Source organism: Cucumis melo, chromosome 9 (genome assembly GCF_025177605.1).
Source record: "Cucumis melo cultivar AY chromosome 9, USDA_Cmelo_AY_1.0, whole genome shotgun sequence".
Taxonomy (NCBI): domain Eukaryota; kingdom Viridiplantae; phylum Streptophyta; class Magnoliopsida; order Cucurbitales; family Cucurbitaceae; genus Cucumis; species Cucumis melo.
The window spans coordinates 1,205,496-1,226,348 of NC_066865.1; the positions used below are offsets into that span (position 1 = coordinate 1,205,496).

The 20,853-nt window shown below is 32.6% G+C and overlaps 4 protein-coding genes across 7 annotated transcripts; 1 reads left to right on the plus strand and 3 right to left on the minus strand.

Moving 5' to 3' along the window:
- The first annotated feature begins 1,383 nt into the window (after positions 1–1,383).
- On the plus strand, positions 1,384–6,201 carry LOC103498605 (methylesterase 17). The gene is made up of 4 exons (XM_008461261.3): positions 1,384–1,798; positions 2,106–2,246; positions 5,294–5,428; positions 5,762–6,201. Exons 1-4 carry the CDS (start codon positions 1,529–1,531, stop codon positions 6,038–6,040), a joined length of 825 nt encoding a protein of 274 aa, XP_008459483.1. The 5' UTR covers positions 1,384–1,528; the 3' UTR covers positions 6,041–6,201.
- LOC103498606 (thioredoxin H-type) lies at positions 3,369–10,437 on the minus strand. Of its 3 annotated transcripts, XM_051090165.1 has the most exons (7): positions 10,058–10,335; positions 8,696–8,776; positions 8,500–8,578; positions 7,687–7,812; positions 7,418–7,540; positions 6,601–6,732; positions 3,369–3,680 (listed from the first exon to the last, which is right to left on the minus strand). In XM_051090165.1, exons 3-7 carry the CDS (start codon positions 8,518–8,520, stop codon positions 3,651–3,653), a joined length of 432 nt encoding a protein of 143 aa, XP_050946122.1. In that variant the 5' UTR covers positions 8,521–8,578; positions 8,696–8,776; positions 10,058–10,335; the 3' UTR covers positions 3,369–3,650. The 3 variants fall into 3 exon arrangements, with proteins under 3 accessions (XP_050946122.1, XP_008459484.1, XP_050946123.1); XM_008461262.3 differs by lacking the exon at positions 8,696–8,776 and having other exon boundaries at positions 10,058–10,437; XM_051090166.1 differs by lacking the exons at positions 8,500–8,578; positions 8,696–8,776; positions 10,058–10,335 and adding an exon at positions 7,885–8,107 and having other exon boundaries at positions 3,382–3,680.
- Positions 10,438–11,225: 788 nt separating this feature from the next.
- LOC103498604 (uncharacterized) lies at positions 11,226–14,951 on the minus strand. Its single transcript, XM_008461260.3, has 3 exons — positions 14,241–14,951; positions 12,692–12,964; positions 11,226–11,701 (listed from the first exon to the last, which is right to left on the minus strand). Exons 1-3 carry the CDS (start codon positions 14,835–14,837, stop codon positions 11,438–11,440), a joined length of 1,134 nt encoding a protein of 377 aa, XP_008459482.1. The 5' UTR covers positions 14,838–14,951; the 3' UTR covers positions 11,226–11,437.
- Positions 14,952–15,750: 799 nt separating this feature from the next.
- Positions 15,751–18,371, minus strand: LOC103498603 (60S ribosomal protein L10-like). Of its 2 annotated transcripts, none has more exons than XM_008461259.3 (4): positions 18,283–18,371; positions 16,736–17,237; positions 16,490–16,571; positions 15,751–15,996 (listed from the first exon to the last, which is right to left on the minus strand). In XM_008461259.3, the coding sequence occupies exons 1-4, from the start codon at positions 18,365–18,367 to the stop codon at positions 15,928–15,930; spliced, it is 738 nt and encodes a 245-aa protein (XP_008459481.1). In that variant the 5' UTR covers positions 18,368–18,371; the 3' UTR covers positions 15,751–15,927. The 2 variants fall into 2 exon arrangements, with proteins under 2 accessions (XP_008459481.1, XP_050946125.1); XM_051090168.1 differs by having other exon boundaries at positions 16,739–17,237; positions 18,283–18,359.
- Between the last annotated feature and the right edge of the window lie 2,482 nt (positions 18,372–20,853).

Here is a 20,853-nt window from a genome sequence, read left to right on the forward strand (position 1 = left end):
TCTACCTACATTTAGGTATAGTATACAATATAGGTATTTACCTGCAATACATGACTCACGTAGAACTTTAACTCACTAATCACCTAGACGTTTCTTAGATGTGAGACTTCTTCTTAAATGTACTTAGGTTTTATCTAAGTTCGATAATATTAGTGTTCTACACTTCGACTTTCGACAGTGTGTGAAACTCCTCTAGACGTTGTTATCTTCTCTCTTGAAGTCGGCGAACTTCCTCATTGATGAATTTTAGTACTATCCCTTGAGATGGAGAACTCTTTCTCTATAACTGAATCGTATGCTCCCCTTAAGATTGCGATTATCTTAAACATGTTGCACTCAAGGGATGAAGAACTCCGACAGTAGATTATAGTGACCAAAGAGAAAAAACATAATGATGAACAATTCGATCACAAAGTAGAAAATGCCTTGCTCAAATAACAAAAGCAATAATCTTAAAATATCACCATAATTCTCCTTTTAAAACTAAATTCGAGAAAGAAAACAAAATCCTCATTCAAATAAGACAAGTCACAACTCAATAAAGGAAAATATTGGATGAAATAAGAAAACTGACAGACCCAAGTAAGAAAATAAATTATTCTTAAAAAGAATAAACACTCGTCAAAAATAGATATCAAAACTATATTTAAGACATCTTCAAAACTATCACAAATGTTGATAAAAAATTATAAAAAGTTACAATCAAATCTTTTCAAAAAAAAATTATTAGTTTCTATTATTAAATTTAATATACAATTCAAACATTATACTTTTAAAAAAAATATATTTTTTAAAATTAAAAAGAAAATGAATTATTAGGACAACAAATCTTCCAAATATCTCTACAATGGTATAATATTGTCCATTTAAATACATTACATTTTGCTGGTAGTACCATCCCATCAGACTTAATATAAATAGAGATAGTTATCCTCACTTATATACCCAACATATTCTCATTATCTAACCGAAGTAGAACTTTGGTTTCACTACATAAACGATTACCAATAGCTCGATTTTCAATTAGAAAAAAAAAACTAAGACTTTGGCAATCAAATTCTTTAAACAAAATTACATCATCATTGGGATGAAATAACTCTCTTTCCTTTTCTTTAAAGGAAAAATTAATACAAATAACTCATCACTTCATTCAGTTGCATTAAATAATTTTTAACAACAGATTCTAGAATATTTTCCCCTGCAGCTGCACACACCGTAGACTCAAATACAAGCGACACTGATTGGTTTGGATGATTAAAATCTCAACCGTCCAATCCATCAAAGCCAAAGCAAAGACCGTCTAGTGTTTTCAACCATAGTGGAACTGAAAGTAAGAATAAAATATAAAGAATTAAATCTTGTAAGGTCCGACGAAACAAAAACACACAAAAACATTATAATGATTTCAAGGACTACTTCAACTACACACCCTCTCTCTCTCTCTCTCTCTCTCTATATATATATATATGTATATATAATACACTTTTACAATCATTACTTCCAATTCGTAAATATTTGAAGAACCGCCATGGGAGAGAAAGAAAACCTGGCGCCAAGTTCAGTGAACTCTGTTTCACTGCACAATCCGCCGCACTTCGTTCTCGTTCATGGCATAGGTGGAGGAGGTTGGTGCTGGTACAAAATCAGATGTTTAATGGAGAATTCTGGCTTTAAAGTCACTTGTATTGATCTCAAAGGCGCCGGAATCGATCTCTCCGATCCCAATTCCGTCATTAATTTCGATGATTACAATCAGCCTCTGCTCGATTTCATTTCTAGTTTGCCGGAAAACGAACAGGTAATTAATATTTTTATTATACGTTCGTCGTTTTTTATTCTTTTTGTAATTTCTTTTGAAAGTCTCTGTGTGGAATCGACCGTTCCGATCTGATTTCGGTCGTTAGTTTAGACAATTACAATAAGCCTCTGCTCGATTTCATCTCTAGTTTACTAGAAAAATGAACAGGTAATTATATTGTTATTATTATACATTCGTTGCTTCTTGTAATTTTTCGTTTTCTTCTTCGGAAAATCTCTGTGTTCTTCAATCGATTGCGATCGAGTGAAGTTCTGTTTGATTTAGAGATCGTTGAAAACTTTTGCAGATCATTCTGGTTGGACATAGCGCTGGAGGATTAAGTATTACTCAAGCGACGCTTAAGTTCGCGAAGAAAATCCGTTTGGCGGTGTATGTAGCGGCGACGATGCTGAGATTTGGATTCCAGACTGATCAAGATATTAAAGACGTAAGTAAATTCTTGTTCTCACTACTTTTAGTTCATGTTTAATTTTACGAATCGTAATTGAAGTAGAACTTGGTGTAGTTGTGCGGCGGCCGGACGACGAGGTTGTTGTGAAGCTCGTCGCCGGCGGCCGGTGTTGGTTCTGGCGATTATACGAGAGTGAAGAAAACGTGTGAATAGTTTTGGCCGTTAGTCGAACCGCTAAGCTCTTGCTCTCATCGCAGATGACATGAGGCAGAGAAAACGCCCCGCCCGCTGATTTTGCTAATTCATTCGGTTAAATTAGAAATTTAGTTACCAAAATTTAAAATTAGTCCCCATAATTTCAAATATTACAATATAGTCCTCAAAATGTAACGATTTCATAAACAATCTTTAAGATCCGATAAAATTATGTCACTAATTACAGAGATTAATTAAAATTTAATTTTCTTTGAAATGAAATTTAGAATTTAATTATCATAAAAAAGTCATTAATTATTTACCTCTTATTAGAAAAAAAGTCATTAGTCATTGATTAAGCATATTTGTTTTGTCTTTTTAATTAGGAAATGAAATAGAGACAGCCACCAGCCAGCTGGTTCATGTAAACTAAACTTTTCTTATAATTTTGATTAACAATTCCATTATATTAAACAATCCAGGTTGTAAGATTTAATTCTTACTTCATTTTTCTAAAAAGAAAAAACCATAAATTAAGAGACAATGTATCATAAAAAACTAAACCCTTCACACCTTAAAAGATCCAGCTATAACCAAACAATAACATTCATGAGGCTGAAGCTTAATTCCCACATAGTGACAAAGATGTATGAAGAAAAATTTGTCACCTATCGATTTATGATCGAAAACTTTATAAAAACTTTTAATTGCATAATTCAATTAGATGAATCACACACTATTTTTAAACATGCCGACATGGTATGCAATAAATTGCAACATATCTTGGTATTTAATATGTTTTTAAATAAACATCTAGAAAAAGAAATAATTCAACATTTTTAAAAAAGAAATAGGACAATTCGTTCCTCGACGAATGAAGTAGAAGGTCCAAGTTGTTTCAATTATTTTTGTTATAGTACGAAATAATTCAAAAGATTTTGTTTGAGTACTCTCCATAAAAGACTTAATGTTCAATGTTTAAAATTAAAAGATTATTTCAGTTACATTCACTTTGGCATCAACATAATTCAAAAACACTAATAACCAAAATTGTGTTAGATTTTTCATTACAAGAGGGAAAAAAAAAAAAAAGAAGAAGAAGTACATAAGTGATAGGTTGTGGTAATATAATTTAAAAAGTGGAGGTCGCTTGGATGGCGATTTTTATCCCGAAGTAGATTGGTACGGTGGAACCACAGCGGCAGCCAAGAGCGTGTCCCCCTCTCTTTGGTGATAAAAGTTCTTTTAGCTGCCGTAATTTTTTTGTGCTACACCCTACATTATGGATAAAAAGCTTTTCTATATAACTTTTTACAAATAAACTTACATTTTACTTCAAGAACATTTTCAAAAATAGAAAAAAAAAAAAGAATTAAAATATATACATAACCATACTTTCTTATAACATTCCATTAGAAGAATATTGTGTATATTTAAATAAAAATTAAGGATGTAATTAATTATTATGTTGTGGGTACAGTGGTACAGTGGAAGGAATATATATATATATATATATATATTTTTTTTTTTTGGTTATTATTGTGTACGAAATAAATAAAATAAAATAAAATAAAAAAGTCAAAATTAGGTTAGGAGAGTTGGAGTGTTTAAAAGTCCACAAAGTAATAGTGTTAGTGTGCTGAATAGGAGCCGACAAGTTTCACAAGTTCGCAGTTCTCACGTGTGCACTCAATTGTATTGTATGGATTTTATTATATCTTTTTTTTATTTATTATTATTATTATTATTATTATTCTCAGTTTATAAACCTATTATTATTATTTTTTTTTTTTTTTAATGATCAAAGGAAAATAATAAATACAAAGGCATTCTATTTCTAATTCCCTGTTGATTGGGCACAGGAATTCCTCCTGCTCTGCCCATGTGGCCCAATTTGATATGGACATATCTTTGTTTATTCAGCTCAATTTTCTTTCGTTTCCCTTATTATTCCTTTATTCAATATAAATAGTGTCCCACCTTTTTATTCCTTTCCCCATCAATGTCCCTCTCCCTGCTGATCCGCTTAAAATCTGTTGATGTGATTTTTCTAACATAGGGTTGGTTGTTTTAGTTACGGAGTGCAAATTATTTTATTATTTGAATATATAAAATAGAGAAAATGAGATAATGAGTAAAAAATAGTGAATAAGTTAATAAAAGAGTGATTTAGAAAATAATATTACTTATAATAGTTGGAGTTTCATATACAGAGTTAGTTATCGATTTCACCAACTTTAGGTTAGAAGTCCAAACAATTCTTCTAGCTTTTCTCTCTCTCTCTCTAATCTCTACCTACCAATTCGGTTTAGGGAAATGCTTCGAAAGGTTTTGGAAGCACAAAAGGAAGGAAAGAGGGAAGATTTTTTTTTACTAGATATGGGAAAATGAAAAGAAAAATGTCCACAACATTTCCTCACTTTATGTGATTGATTGAAGTTGAGCCGTTGAGAGAGAGAGTGAAAGGGAAGAGAGGGATAAGGTGAGAATTGGGATTCTTTTTTTCTTTTTCTTTTTCTTTTTTTTTTTTTTTTTTTTTTTATGGATAAAACCACTGCAATTGTAGATAGAGCCACGTGTCTAAGCAATAGAGGAGTAAAACTTTCCCATGTCTTAGTACACCCATGTAAACCTTCTCCCTATCTCAAACTAGACATTTCATAGACCTTACATAATTAGACATTTTCTATACCTTCAGACAATTATTAAATTACGTTGACTTTCAATAATCAATTAATGTGTGATCACAATAGTAGTATGAAAAATGTTGGTTACAAAGTCTTCCATAACTTATTCTAATTAAAGACACGACAATTGAATAGTAGAAATGAAGATATGTCAATCATTATTAAATTAAGTTCATTTCAATTATGATTTTTAACGTGTAGGGAGTGCCAGATTTATCAGAATATGGGGACATTTACAACCTAGAATTCGGACTAGGACCCCAACAACCTCCCACTACTGCTGTCATCAAAAGGGAATTCCAACGCAAAGTCGCCTATCACATGAGTCCCCATGAGGTACCCTAAACCCATTTTTTTCTCTCTTTTTCTTTTATAATCCAAAATGTTTTTCACACATCTCAGTTTTTGGAAATCTTTCAATCCAACCATATATAAACGTTTTAATTCTAGGCATTTATGAGGCCTAAGATCCAAAGAGAACTTTACTATACTAAACTTCTTAATATACATAATTATTTACATTTTAATCCTAAGGACGTGTTTAGAACATAGTTAAAACCATATGTGTTATCTAATCATCTATACTCAAACAGATCTACATCCGAAACATGCTATAAAACGAATTAATCAAGCACTTAGCCTTAGATGTTATATTATTATCTATCTTAGGATTCGACACTAGCTGCGATGCTACTGAGACCAGGGCCAATTCAAGCGTTAATGTCAGCACAGTTCAAAGAGGAGGAGGACAGGGAGGAGGCGGATAAGGTGAAACGAGTGTATATAAGAACAATGTACGATCGAGTAATAAAACCAGAGCAACAAGAAGCCATGATAAAGGGATGGCCACCCGAAATCGTATATGAAATGGATACTGATCACAGCCCTTTTTTCTCCAATCCATCTCTACTCTTTGGCTTGCTTATAAAAAGCTGTAGCCTAAATTAATGGATGGGGGGGGGGGGGGGGGGATGTAATTAACGAAACTTTTTTTTTTTCTTTTAATTTCTTTTTCTTCCTACTAAAGTATATGAACGAACACATATCTCATGCCATATTGATCATGTGATTTTTCAACAATAAAACCCCGATGCGATGATTATAATTAACTTGGTAATTGTTTAGAATTGCATTGCATTGCATTCGGTAGCAGTACATCGTGTTCGCTTGCAAAGCAAGGAACCAATTATAAAAGAGTGATTTTTATCCTTTTGAGTATGAATTAATGGATGAATTTCACACTGAAGTTTAGATAAGAAAGCAGAAAATATTTTCTTCTCATGCACTTCCTTGTTTTTTTTTTTTTTTTTTTTTTGGCTTTTGATCACTTTTTGAGAAATTTCTTTTGTGCTTTTTAGACTTTCTCTATGTATGATAGTATGAATGATATAATAAAACGAGGAAGGAAAAAAAGAAAAAGGTAATAATAATAATAAAAAGAGAGAGAGAGAGAGAGAGATAAAAAAGAAAAGAAAAGAAAAGAAAAATCAACTCTGAGATTTGATTACCGATTCGTCCATTGCAGCTATCTTTTGTTGCAGATCCGACTTGTCAGCTCCTACTAATTTATCTACTTGGCGACCATCTTTAAAGAACACGAACGTTGGCGTGGCTTTGATATCCCACGATGTACTCAGCTCCTGCATAAACCCCCCCCACCCCCTTACCCGACGTCAGTACACCGTAAGAAACTTCCATTCAACTCACCATCCAAAATTAAAACACTAAACTTTACAACTCCAAGACGACACAACAGAATTAATTAACTAAGCTAACTCGTTATCAGCTGTTATTTAATTTGGTAATCTTTTCAATTCTTTGTTTGTCATTTTTTTTTTTTTTGTGGTAATCTAAGCATAGCTCATCAACTACACACACATTAAATAGAAAAAAGTATAGTTGTTGATTGTAAATGTTTGAAATTATATATACGAATTTGAGAAATAACAATTAAAATCCAGTTCTTGGTATTATCATAATTTGTGTTTCTAGTTTTTTAAACAGATACTAAATTATAACTCGTTAAAAAAAATAAAGGTTTGATATATATATATATATATACAATTAAAAAAAATAGTTGTGCCAAACAAAACTAATAAACAATTAGAAAAATATCAAGAAAGAACTCTAAAACATGATCTTTTTTTAAAGAAACAAAAAACAAAACAAGGGATGAGAGTGGAAAAAATTGAAATAAAAAACCATACAAATGTTAAAATAAAAAAGAGTTAAGTACTGATGGACAAGAACAGCACCAATGGAGAGCTCTAGAAACATCAAGTTATATAAATAAACGAAGGATAACCAAAAGATGTTTTTACTTACGGCTAGCTCATCGACGTCAATGGCTAAAAATACCATGGAAGTATACTTATCAGCAAGCTCACAATATGCTGGAGTCATGGATTTACAAGGTCTACACCAATGTGCACTGAAGTTTGCAATAACCTGTTGGATAGTTTTTAAGATAAAACACTTTGTATGGTTTTCGTCTGAATTTGTTAAATGTCAAACGTGATGAACAAATGAACTAGAAATAATTTACTTGCCATCCTAACATACACGAAGGAAATAATACTTGGGGACAAACTTACAATCTTGCCATCTTGGGTTGCTTCCAAAAGCTTCGCCTCCCACTTCTCCATCGACGTAATGAGATGTACGTTTTTGCTATCAACATTCTGGACTTCACGGTAGTCTTCTTGGGCACTATTGAAAAGCTGCAAAATGTGGATGTAACTCACTTAGAAGATAGAAAAATTAATTGAGCAGGTTGAAACAGCATGATTTACCATTTTATCACATTGAAGATAATGACAAAGAACTCAAAAGGTATGGTTTAATTGTGCATCTAGTGAATACCACAACGTTCATGTTCACTACGTTCAATAATTTTCGAACTATGGGTATCAAGGATGGAGACTTGGACACGAACACTCCAATGCGACTATCCAAGGGTCAGACGTTAACATCATGTAAATAGGAAAGTGGAATAAATCAACACTGACCATTAGGAGACATGGACGAGTGGAGCTTCCAACAAAAAATTTCAGGTTTTCTCTATATATAAAGTCGTTTGATTTAGAAAAATCTATGTGAAAGAGAGAGTTCAGATATGATATTTAAAGAAAGAAAATTTGATTCTCTGACAATTTAGTGGACTTGCATGATTCTGAACAAGAATCCACAGAAGAAAAGTGTTATACTTTTCAAACCTCCACTTGTTTATGTGGACCCAAGATGACAATGAACTTGATGAATAAAAATAAAATGTACAAGAAACATGCCAGAGACTAGGGTGCTAGCAAACAAAATAAATCAGAAAGCACTACACCAGAAATTAATTCAATACGAAACCCTGAATTTATAAGCTGAGAGAGAGAAAATGAACTTCCAGAGAGGCCTACCTTAGTCCAGCAGTTTCCCATTGAAAATACAAGATCGAATCTCTGTCTGAAAAATTAAGATTGTTTCCAAACAGGACACCTGTTAAGTTGCATAATATATGTATCAGTCAAGAGTAAATGTAGGATTAGATATTAATTCATTTTCCATTAGAGCCTACAATCAGTTGCACTGGAAACTTGAAGTAAAAAATCTTACACTTCGTTCAAATTTTCACGAAACTCTATTTTGAACTTCTTTTTCCTTTTGCTTTGTGCAATTGTCATTTTTGTTCTAACCCTATACGATAAAAATGCTTTAGATAAGACGAGGAGGGCATAGGTAGATTTCCATTCATAAGTGGAGTTATCTACTTTCGCATTAAGATCCCAACCAATTTCTCACTGGTAAATTGACTACGAAGGCAAGGTAACATATCTTCGAACTCAAAACATATTGTCTTTTCCAAGCACAAGTAAAAAAAATAAAAATAAAATAAAAAGATGATCTAATCTAATGCAAGACCCTGAAATCCGAAACGTGAAAACATCGAGTTGCTAAGTCTTCTTACCATTCTTTTTGCTCACCGGTTTTAAACCGGGGAAAGTTAGGTCAACTCAATATTTTTTAGGACCGTGACCTTAAGACATGTGAAGTGAGGGTGAAAGGAGGAAGATGTCCTAGCAGTTAATGCATCGATTGTTGTCATTATAATAATTACAATTACTATCATTATCATTTTATGAGTTCAACAGAATCATGGAGTTAAATCTTCGATTTCTAGGGAGGTAACCAATTGAGCTAACCTTTCATAGGAGAAATGACATTTTTATCTCATGTCTAATTTTAAAATTTGAACCTTATAAGAAATAATTTCAAGTCAACTCTCCTTTTCATTCATGGAAACAAAAATATGGAACAGGGAATGGCAAATATAAATATCAATACAATATTTTTCTCCTAAAAGATATTGAAAAATAAAATAGTACCGTCTCTTTTATCAATAATAAAATGGTGATGAGAAACCGAAACCAATTGATCATCCGGAAACTGTTATTTCAATACTACTCCCATTGATTAAGGAGAAAACCATCAAATAAAATAAAATAGGTTAGTTTCTTCCATTCGTAAAGTGTGTTTTCAGAAACGATCGGTATTAAAAAAATAAATTGAAAGTTATCTTCCAAAATCACCAACAGTGATTACAATGTCAATCAATTAGTTCCTATAAATCATTCAAAGATGACCAAAACGGTCTCTCTTCGAAATTTACAGAGATTACTGGTGAATCAAAATACAAATACAATCACAGCCATGGCCGCATTGCATCGAAGCAGAGAATTATCATTTCACCTCAAGAAGCAAATCTCAGATGCAGATATTCAACAAAGAACAAAGAATCAGACACAAAAACAACACAAAAAGCTCCTAACCAACAAATAGAAAATAATGACCGCAAAAGAATCAACACATTCATGAATATTATGTTTAATCGAATCAATAATTTTCTATGATCTCCATATAAAGAAGCTCGACTACCAGAATCAAAAGACGTACAAGACATGGACAGGTCATGTTTACCTCGGGATAACGTTGATTCAGCATCTTGTACAACTCGTCATTGAAGCCGATCCTGAAATTTCAGGAGAATCAGCGCCAAGAGAAGGAAGAGGACGAAGAAGAAAACGAAAATTTCGAGGAAATGAGATCTAATTAAGGATGAAATGCATGGATTGAAGGAGAAAGAGGAATGTTAGAGCAGATAGGGAAATATCGAGAAGGACAAGCCAATTTTTGCGGCGAGGGATCAAAATAGAGATCCAACTTCCATTTGTCACGATCGGATCGGATGAATACAGCTGCTATCGATCATCAAATCAAACCTAACTTCCATTAAATCCAAAACTTTTGAGATTCTTCCATTTTTTTGGTTACAAATCTGTTATAAAGATGATATTTGAAAATTGAGATTAAATGCATTTGGGTAATGCAAAATTCTATTTATATACACAAAAACTGGCGGGAGAACTTTTTCTCTTTTAAAAAATAAATTCCTTTTTATTCTTTTTCTGCCACTATTTTATTTTATTTTATTTTATTTTGTTAAGTTTGTTTAATTTTAATCTAAATGTCTAATTTTACGTCTACTCTTAATAATTTTAAAAATGCATTTTACCCTTTTCAAAAATTATCATTGAAAATAAAAGAGAAAGCGGGCAGAGTGAAAAAAAAAAAAAAAAAAGATAGTTTCTTAATTATTATTTTTATTTTAAAATATGAAATAGTTTTATTTATGGCAAAATGATTGATTTATTTACAAAATGGCAAAAGAAATCGATTTAATCATTTTACTATTTTACTATATTTAAAAATATCATCTCAAACATTTTAATATCTTTCAAAACTCAAAAAATAAAAAATTGCATATTTTAAATCATACATATCAAATACATTTATGGGAATTTTTCAAAAAAAAAAAAATTGATAACCATTCACACTAGAATAAAATCATAAGAGAAAAAATTCATAAAAAATCTAAATTTATTACACTTCGATTTTAATCCTAAAAAGAAAATTACTTACCCTTGAAAACTCGATGACATAAAAATATATTTTTCTAATAATTAAATCTAAACTAATTTGGTGATTATAATTAAATTACAACGGCAAATACCTAATTAAATTACTGAACTTATTTTGTCAATTTTATTTGGATCAAGTTAGTATGGACACATACACAAACATAACATAGTAATAACATTGCAAGCTTTATTCAACTTTACTTGCCGGAATGATTCTTGTGAAAACTCTAAATATCCAAAGAAAATCTTTCACAAAATCAAGTGAGCTTCCAAAAATACAATAAACATACAGATTTTGGGATTCTTAAAATCAAATTGATTTTTCTAAATCAAAACAGGCTCCAAAGAACTACTACAAAGACGATGATATCGCAAAAACTCATCGTCCTTTCTCGAGTTTTTCGATCTCTTCTCGGTTCTTTCTCTCTGCCTCTTGAAGTTCTCTCTCTTCATCTTCCTTTTCCTCAATTTGGTCAAGATCATCAAATTCCTTAGTAGCAGCCATAGCTTTTACAACAGGGTCCCTTAGTTCAGATATCAGTCCACCACCTATTTTGTACTCTTCTTCGTTTCCAATTAGGAATAACCGCTGGTCGGGTCCCGATGCCATGGGAATGTCAACTGCCAGTAGCTTCATATCATACTGGAAAGAAAGATAATACCATATATTCAGACGGAGATTATTCCACTTATGTACACTGTAGAATATGCAATAAAATTTCTGGCTCAGTTTCAGATAATCATTATGGGTTGGTCGAGTGGTAGATAAAGGACATTGAGTTTAATAAAAGGCTAAGAGGGAATGGATTCAATCCATGGTAAACAACCACTTCAAATTTAATATCCTACGAGTTTCCTTGACACCCAGATGTTGCACTAGTTATCTCGTGAAGTTAATCGAGATCCACGTAACCTAGCCGAGAAGCAGATTCTACAAAACACAAAACTTGGAATCACAGGATTCACAACTTCCCAATCAATTTCAGAACGATCACTTGTCAAATACAATGGCCACATAGGTAAGTCAAATATATTACAAGTAACCTTGTCAGCTAAATATAGCTATTCCTATATTTTGTATATTTGTGTAGATTAGGATAATACAAGGTCGATACTCGATGGTGTGTTGAGAAGACTCTTTCTCACAATTCTATCCCTATATTTTGCATAATTGTCCCTCAATACCCTTCATAACTTTCAGTTCATGGCCAACAAACTCATTAAACCATATTTCAACACTCTGATCAACATATGTCAGCAGCTAATCTATGTCAACTAATTCACATAGCTACTTCAACTGCCTATCAAAGACCTAATGGGAAATCCAATTACAAAAAACGGGTGTTCTTCCAATGTGCATTCGCATAACCTCTTTGATGCATTATGAATTAAGTAATTAACAGGAATTCATTATAAGTTAACTAACAAACTTAAAGAGCTAGCTGTTGGAAAAATAATAAGGGGAAGCCAAAATAGACATTTCTCCACATGAAAAAAAAATCATAAATCCAGAAATTCAAGAAGAGTCAGCTTCATGTCAAGAAATAATACCAAAATGATTTTTAGATTAAAAAGAAAAATATACTTTCGTGATATTTAAACATAAAGAAAGTGGCAAGCAAAAAAGACAAACCTGGCCCTTCTTCTTTTTTACTTCAACGCTGACTAGACCCTTCCTTTCAGAACCTCTGATTGGAAAAATAAGAAAGCACCGCTTGCTCCTACGGTTTGGTCTGAAATTTTTCAGAGTGAACCCACCTCCTGACATAACATAAGCTCTCAAGTCTGATCCTGTAAGAGGGGCACCCATAACCTCAAGAATTCCTGCTGACGTATTGAGCTTTCTCATGGCCATTCTATAAACTCTATCAGGATTGACTGTGAATCTCGAGCGTAAATAGAGGCCCTTGAAATGAAAAAAGGGCAGATACCATTCAACATTGGCAATCCACAGAGAAGGCTACAATTTTTTTTTTTTTTCTTGCACCTAAGTAGGCCATAGTTCTTCATAAAGAAAAAAGTAACATTCAATTTTCACAAACAGGGTTGAGGAGAAAAGATTATGACAAACAGGAAAGCTAGGTCTCAACGGAAGCACAAATGGATTCAGGATTTATATAGAAACAAAAAATTTCTCTGCTCGTCTGTAAGCAGGTCTACCTTCAAATTCCTTGACTAAGAGCTTAAAACTAAAAATCACAGAAATCAAGGCTAAAGTAATTTTGAGATAGCATGTATGTACCTTCATGAAATCGTTAAGTTGTGAGCCTATGAGTGGACTAGCTAAGGCTACAAGTGTATTTTAATAGGAAATGAGAAGGTGATGTCATCTCATTCAAATAGTGAAAAGCCAAGCAAAACAACCTCAGGGCGTGTTGGGCCTACCGACTTCATACATTAGTTTTAAATAACTCAATTCCACCAACTTCAATGGTATTCATTGTTGAATTTTGCACATTCATTGAGAAACTCTATCTTTCGCTCTCTCCTTCCCTCTAATGTTTCCTAACCACAGACTAAATAACAAACATAGGCTGCCTAACTCCAATTAAACAACTCTACACACCAAACATATACTTCTTAACTCCAGAGACTCTAGAACTCAACCCAGCGCCCCAAGCACCCCCTAACAAACAAAGAGGCAAGAAATCTTGCTCTTCCAACAAAGGGAGCCAAACAAAAGTCCTCCAATCTAAACTAACCGGATAAGTAGAAGTTCATAGTACAACCTTACTTGAACAGGATTTATTCTATAGGTTTTACAACAGTGTCCTTTGAGCTCTAAAGTAGAGTAGTTCGTAGTAAACTTGTGTTCAACACTCCATTTAGAGACGTTGAGCCGTACAAGGTCACGACGGTACATTTTCTTTCCTTACTTATTTTCCATAACAGTCACAGAATAGAGAGTACTAAAAAATCCAAGAGAACCTAAGGGAAGAAAGAAAAGAAAAGGAAAAAGAGGCTCCTAAGCAGGAATAATTTCTATGCCAGTCCCATAATTCGTGATCTTAATCATATCTCTTCAGGGTACCCAAGGAACTTATCACCATATTTCCACTGATGACAAGAAAACAAACAAAAGCTAAACACAACTATCAGCAAGCCAAACAAAAGGATCAATAAATCCATTTTCTAAGAAAATGAAGGTAACACAGGGAAAAGAGATAATAGAGAAAACTCACAGTAAAAGCAACGATAGCTGAAGATAAAGCGAGAAATCCATACTTAGCCATGCCTTCAGAGAGCCCAACAAAGGTGTTGGCAATACCGAACATAATCCTCCAAAGCAATGCACAAATTAAAGCTGCTCCAAACCCCAATAGAACAAGATAATTTCTCTTGAAGAAAGCCTCAATCTGCAACCCGACGGCTTCCCGATACCTCGAAAATGCAGAACTAACAGCCGCAGCAGGCTTATCAATAACCTTCTTAGCGAAATTACCATTGATCTGACCCCCAAATCGAGGAATCTTAACAGAGAAGAATCTAAACCTAGAAGCAGAGCGATGGGCATTCAATTTAGTAACTAGAGAAGAATTTCCAGCTGTTAGCTTGGGAGAATAGAGGAATTGGGACAAACCAACATCGTAAGAGATGGGTTTGGAAGGGAATTTCGACTGGAAAGAGGGAGCTGAAGAGAAGGAATTTGCGATGAACGGATCTCGAAGAGGATTGGCATTGGAGTAGGTGATCGGATGATGAGTGAAATGAAGTCTGAGCCTGAGGGTAAGAAGACCCTCAAGAACCCTTTGAGAAGGTTTTGAGATTTTGGAAAGCATGAGAATTCGTAGAGAGAGTCAGGCAACGAGCATTTGAAGGAGAGTTTGTAGTGAACGAGTTCTTGAGTTCGGTCCAAGAAGAACTGGACACAGAGAAGGGAAGACGACCGCAGCGAACGCAAGAAAATGAAAAAAAGGAAATTCCTTTTCGGAGTCACCCAACCGGCCGGCCTCGAATTGGACCGACCGTTGGAACATGGTTCGGTTGGATCGGATCAATTCCTAACTCGGACCGTTCGTAAACCAACCGGACAAGAAATGATTACTTACTATTAAAACGTAGATACCAATATAGTTACTTGTCGGGGAAAGAAACTAAGTACTGATTGTGCAACCTGACCAATAACCCATCTAGGTTACCAATTTCTTACAACTCAATTTAATTTTATGGTGCAACATTTATCTTATTGAATTCTATAAGTGAATAATAATATTGAATTCCATAGGTTAATAATAATGTCCCATAAATTGAGGTATCATGAGTTTAATTGAACTATTTTAGAAAAAAAAATGTTTTAGAGAATGTTACCGTCTTACCACTAATTACATTAGTCTCCATTAATAAATTACAACAGTTAAAATTGATTCATAATAGTTAGGTTGATTCACATTTCCTTTTTTTTTTAAGATTGATTCACATCATGAGAAAATATAACTTTTGTCTGGGAATAGTAGAGTATTATTGAAATCATTTTGGATATGATCGATGAAAGTAACGTTAATGCAAAAGAATTGACTACTTAGATTGTTAATCTATTCTATAGATGCCAAAAAAATTGCAGATTTTGGTACTGACATTAGAAAAGAAACTCCATAGAAAAAGAGCTGTAATAAACTAGTTTGAACCATTTGCTATAATTTAAATAAAGCGAGAGAGAAAAGAGGAAGTCGTTCAGATCACAAGGGGTTAACCTTTTTGCCTTAAAAACCAAGATTCTTGATATATCCCCCATCATAATAGATCGATAAAACACTGCCAGAATTAATTTGAGGTTTAATACAAACAAAATATGATAATAAAGACTTGTTCAAGTGTCAAAATCGACCAAAAAAGAACTGCAATTGACAAAAACGAAATAACTAGCTGATCTTAGGCAGTTTGAGGTAGAAATGCTCTTCCAGGTTGACGATTAGCTAAAGGCCCATGGCATCCAAGAAGCTGAAAAGTTCAATTGCGACCTCATTAGTTGAAAATATAGGAAGGTAAATATAAAAGAGGGAAAATTAACCATGAAATCGTGCTGCAAAGTGATTAAAAAATAATAAGTTCCTATCAAGAAGAGTGTAAGAACAACTCTTCCAATGAGATATAAGAGTACAAGAACTATATCATGAGCAGCTCGACCAATCTCATAGTATAAATACATCCAAAAGTATGTATAATTATTTTTATCTGTAATGAACCAACAAATTTTGAGACATGATCTGGGGAAACGTCACCCTAAGCAACCCACCATTCAAACCAAATAAATCTCAGGCATTCATCCAAGAACTGTCAATGCTCTTCACATGGTTTTTAACGAGTCTAAATTCATGTAGTATAAAAAGAAAAGTAAAATCTCGTAGCCCTATAGCTAACCCTACATCCAATTTTGTGCTTGCAAAATGGAAAAAAAATTCCAAGACATATGACTGAATGTGATATAACGTACCTTGGCATTAACACCATCAGGAAGAATTTTGTTTTCTGCCTTGTAAGCCAGATAATCGGCCCGACTGAATTTAGTGAAACCCCTGAAAAAGAAATTTGAAGCAATAATCATTTAATCATAAGACTGCTAACATTTTAAGATTAAATTACTCTACAATAAATTGAGGCACTAAAAGAACATGAATGACCCACAAGAGCCTTTAGCTGAAGAAGAAGAAAAAAAATGAAAAGATCTTTCCAGGCATACCACTTCCTGCTGACAATGATCTTCTGGCGACCAGGGAATTTGAACTTGGCACGACGGAGGGCCTCCTGTGCATGTTGGCTGTTACTGTCCTTGCACCGAACTGAAAGAAGAACCTGACCAATGGCCACTCTTGCACAGGTTCCTTGTGGTTTGCCAAAAGCACCTCTCATACCGGTCTGGAGCCTATCAGCCCCAGCACATGAAAGCATCTTGTTAATTCGAAGAACATGGAAGGGGTGCACCCTGACTCTCAAATGGAATGCGTCCTTCCCAGCAAACTTTGCCATATACTTGTTGCAGGCAATCCTAGCAGCTTCCAAAGCTTCACTGGACACATTTTCTTTCTCCCAACTCACTAGGTGAACGCAAAATGGAAATTCATCCACACCCTTCTTTTTCATTCCAACGTCATAGATCCTGATCTTGGGATCGGGGACACCACGACAAAATCTGGATTTTGGATAAGGCTTGTTTTTAATTTGCCTGTAACACCTTGCAGGTCCTACAATAAAGTATACACAGAAAATGATTAACGTGCAACGACCTTGAATGTAAAGTAGAACCAGCGTGGATTTATCAAGATCAAATCAAAACAACTTAACGACAACAGTTAAGCAGAACTGCGGCTATTCATACAAGAACACAGAATAAATAATGAGGTTTGCACAGATTATCAACTCAAAAATACATGATTAAAACCACCAGTGGATTTAGTATAGACCCAAGGGCTCAAGCCCCTCAACATTATGCTCTTTATATAATATATATAAAAACTGAAATAATACTAATAATAATCGCTAACTCAATTGTAAAACTGTCACCAAGCCCCTCTCAACCCATTCAAGCCCCACACTCCACATTTTATTTTTGTAATTATAAAGCCCGTCAACAAAATTTATGGATCTGCCACTTATTAAAACCTTGCTAAACACACATCTATTTTCATAACTTGCAACATTCTGACTATCAACCCCAAACATTCTCCAGCGAGCATATGCATCCTGTTGTTAAATAATAAGCGCTCACAACTAAAGAGCAATTAAAGCAAAACAGTAACAATATCATATGCAGAGAAAAAAATTCCCAACCCGTTAATAGTAAAACGTGAAAACAAGAAAGGTGCAAGGTTTATTTCTTTAGAACCTGACTTACATAGATTCTAACACTACACAGCAATTAACCAGTTTGATACAAGAGAACGCATGGATTACAAATTAATACTTGTCAAATCATCGAAACGTGCATCATAATACAAATCCAGAACGAAACACAGATGTCAAAAGACTCAAAACCAATACATTAAAGAAAAATCTCATAAATAAAAGGCTAAAACACAATCTCTTCCAACTGGAACAAGCGGAAACCCATCCATTCCCAACAATAAATATTCCGTCGCTAAAAAATGGAGCTCGTCGCTTAATTTCAGCTTGCATCAAGAGAAACGACACACAATTTGTATCTATTGTATCTAACATCGAAGGTGAGAAATAAGCACAAAAATTGCATTGAATAACGTATTAGATGAAGAATCGAAAAGATTTACGTACTTCTCCCCATGGCGTGCACTCGTTTACCTCTCCCAGTCTTCTTCAACTTGACCTCGTCCGCTCCAGAAACCCTAATTCTTATCATATATATATATATATATTTATATATGAGAAGAGGACGAAGGGCCAACCGCCAATTTTTAGAGGCCCAGAAACATTTCCCAAAAATAACAGCCCAACCCAATTTTATTAAATAGTCTAAATTATTAGATTTTGATTGTAATAGTTTGTATTTAGGGCGTAGATTATTTTCGGTTTGGATTATAATAGTTTATATTTGGTGTATGAAACTATTTTAATTTGATAATTAAATAGTAAATATTATAATAAAAAATAAAAAATGGTGCATTTCAAATTGTTATTGTGTATCTAATTTGAAGTTTTGAAATAATATTTAATGTAGCTAATTGAAGACTTTCATTTGCTATAACAAGAAGAATCTTAAATAATCTTTGTCGCAAACGACTTTTAGTTTTAAAAATGTACATTTTTAGTCTTTAGCTTTATAAAAATAAACCCATTTGATTTATAAGTTTTCAAAATGTATCTTTTATATCCCATTTTTTAAAATAAATTTAGAAACTTCTAAAATTGTTTGTTTATTTAATTTTAAAAAAAAATTAATTACATGATATTTAAAATTAAAAATAAATAGTTGAATGTGATAAATTGTTTTTGTAATTTAAAAGGTCATACATCTATTTAAAATGAATGTATATACGACTTGAACCTAATTTTAAAATTTTATAGACTAAAAATAAACGTTTTGAAAACTCGATATTAAATTGTTTTATTTTTCAACCATGAAAACTAGAAATTTTTTTTTTCTAAAAATGTTCATATATATCATTTTAGCAATTTGTTGAATATTTTAACCTGTTGAGTTGTCATTTTAGAATTAGCTTTTGAATATCGTTTTTCAATTGTATTTTAGTAGTGAATTAGTTTTACACTTTTTAATGGTACGAACAATATTGGATTGTTTTGCATAAAGGACTAGATTTTATTTTGAATTCTTCTTTTTTTTTAAAAAAAAAAAGAGTGTCAAGATTAACTTGAAAAAAAATATTTTTCGTAAAACCACAATTGTTTTCCAAATTTGTAGTTTTTGTTATAATTTTGTTCAGTTTGTTTATATATTAAAAGTGTTTTATCGACGTCAAATTACTAAATAACGGTCATTGCTAAAATTAATGGAGGTGTTTATTGGAGTTGTCCGACAAGGCGAAATGTGACGATGTTTGGCTCTGAAGTTGGTTGTTGGTAGCAGTCGGAACAACACAGTAAAAGTTATATGACATTTGAAGTGTTTTGTTGGCAATTTTAATAACTATACAAATTATTGAGATACTAACCATTAAACACTAATGAATATTCTTCCCGACGTTGTTTGTAAGTTTTATATACTAAATAAAGGTTGTATTATAAAATCTTATGTATAAAACAACAACCATGTTGGCAATTATATGAAAGTCCAATGTAACTTTAGAAAATAAAACATACGTGGTAACAACTTTTAATAATATCAATTACTAGTTCAAATTGAGTCACGAATATTAAAGTCTATAAAAAACTTTACTAGGTTGTATAAATGTATCTTAAAACAAGAGATACAAGTTTTTATTTAAGAGTATACGTTAATATATTTTCAAATATTAGTTTTTTCAAATATATAACAAATCGACAAAATATGTATATTGTATAGAACAATTTTAAAAATGGAAAAAACCTATAAGACCACAATGTGAAATACAAAAAATGCCCCAATCAATACACGATTAATCGACCACATGCGTGTGTGTAGTTCTTCTTCTAAACGATCATGATACGTGATCGTATAAGAAATGATATACGATCTTGTAGGTAGTATTAACACCGACCACACGCACGCGTGTAATTCTTCATATAAACAACCATGTTACGCGATCATGTAGAAAATTATACATGATCGTGTAGGAAATGATACACGACAATGTAGTTATTTTTAACGATGAGAAAAATGTTTTGTATGATTCTTAGTCTAAACAATTATAATATGCGATTGTGTAGTTATTTTTAATGACGGAAAAAAAATGCTTCAAATGTAAACGATCGTGTTGATAATGCTAAACAATCGTGTTGACTAGGTAAGTGATCATTTGAATTATATCAAATAAAATCTGGAAGAGGAGCCAAAAAAATTTAGAAGATAATATGAATAAATCGCAAAAAATTAAAAGAAAAATAAGTGACGAATTGTCCGCGATATCAAGGGAAAATCTAGAATTTATGGAAAAATTCTACCAACTTCATAGGCTTTTTAATTTTGTTATTTGAGCCGTAAATATTTCGATGTTTTGTTATAATTATGAAAAAATTATCTTTCAAGTGGAATATAATGGATCAAAATATTTACAAAATACAATAAAACTTTAGAGCATATGCCTATCACACAATCTATAAATGAAATGGTCCATAGACTAATAGAAGCCAATCTATTAAAATCTTAAAAATTTATTATATTATAGAAATATATGTTCCCATTTGTGTTGAAATTTATTTTTTAATTTGTAAAATAAGTTTATGTATATA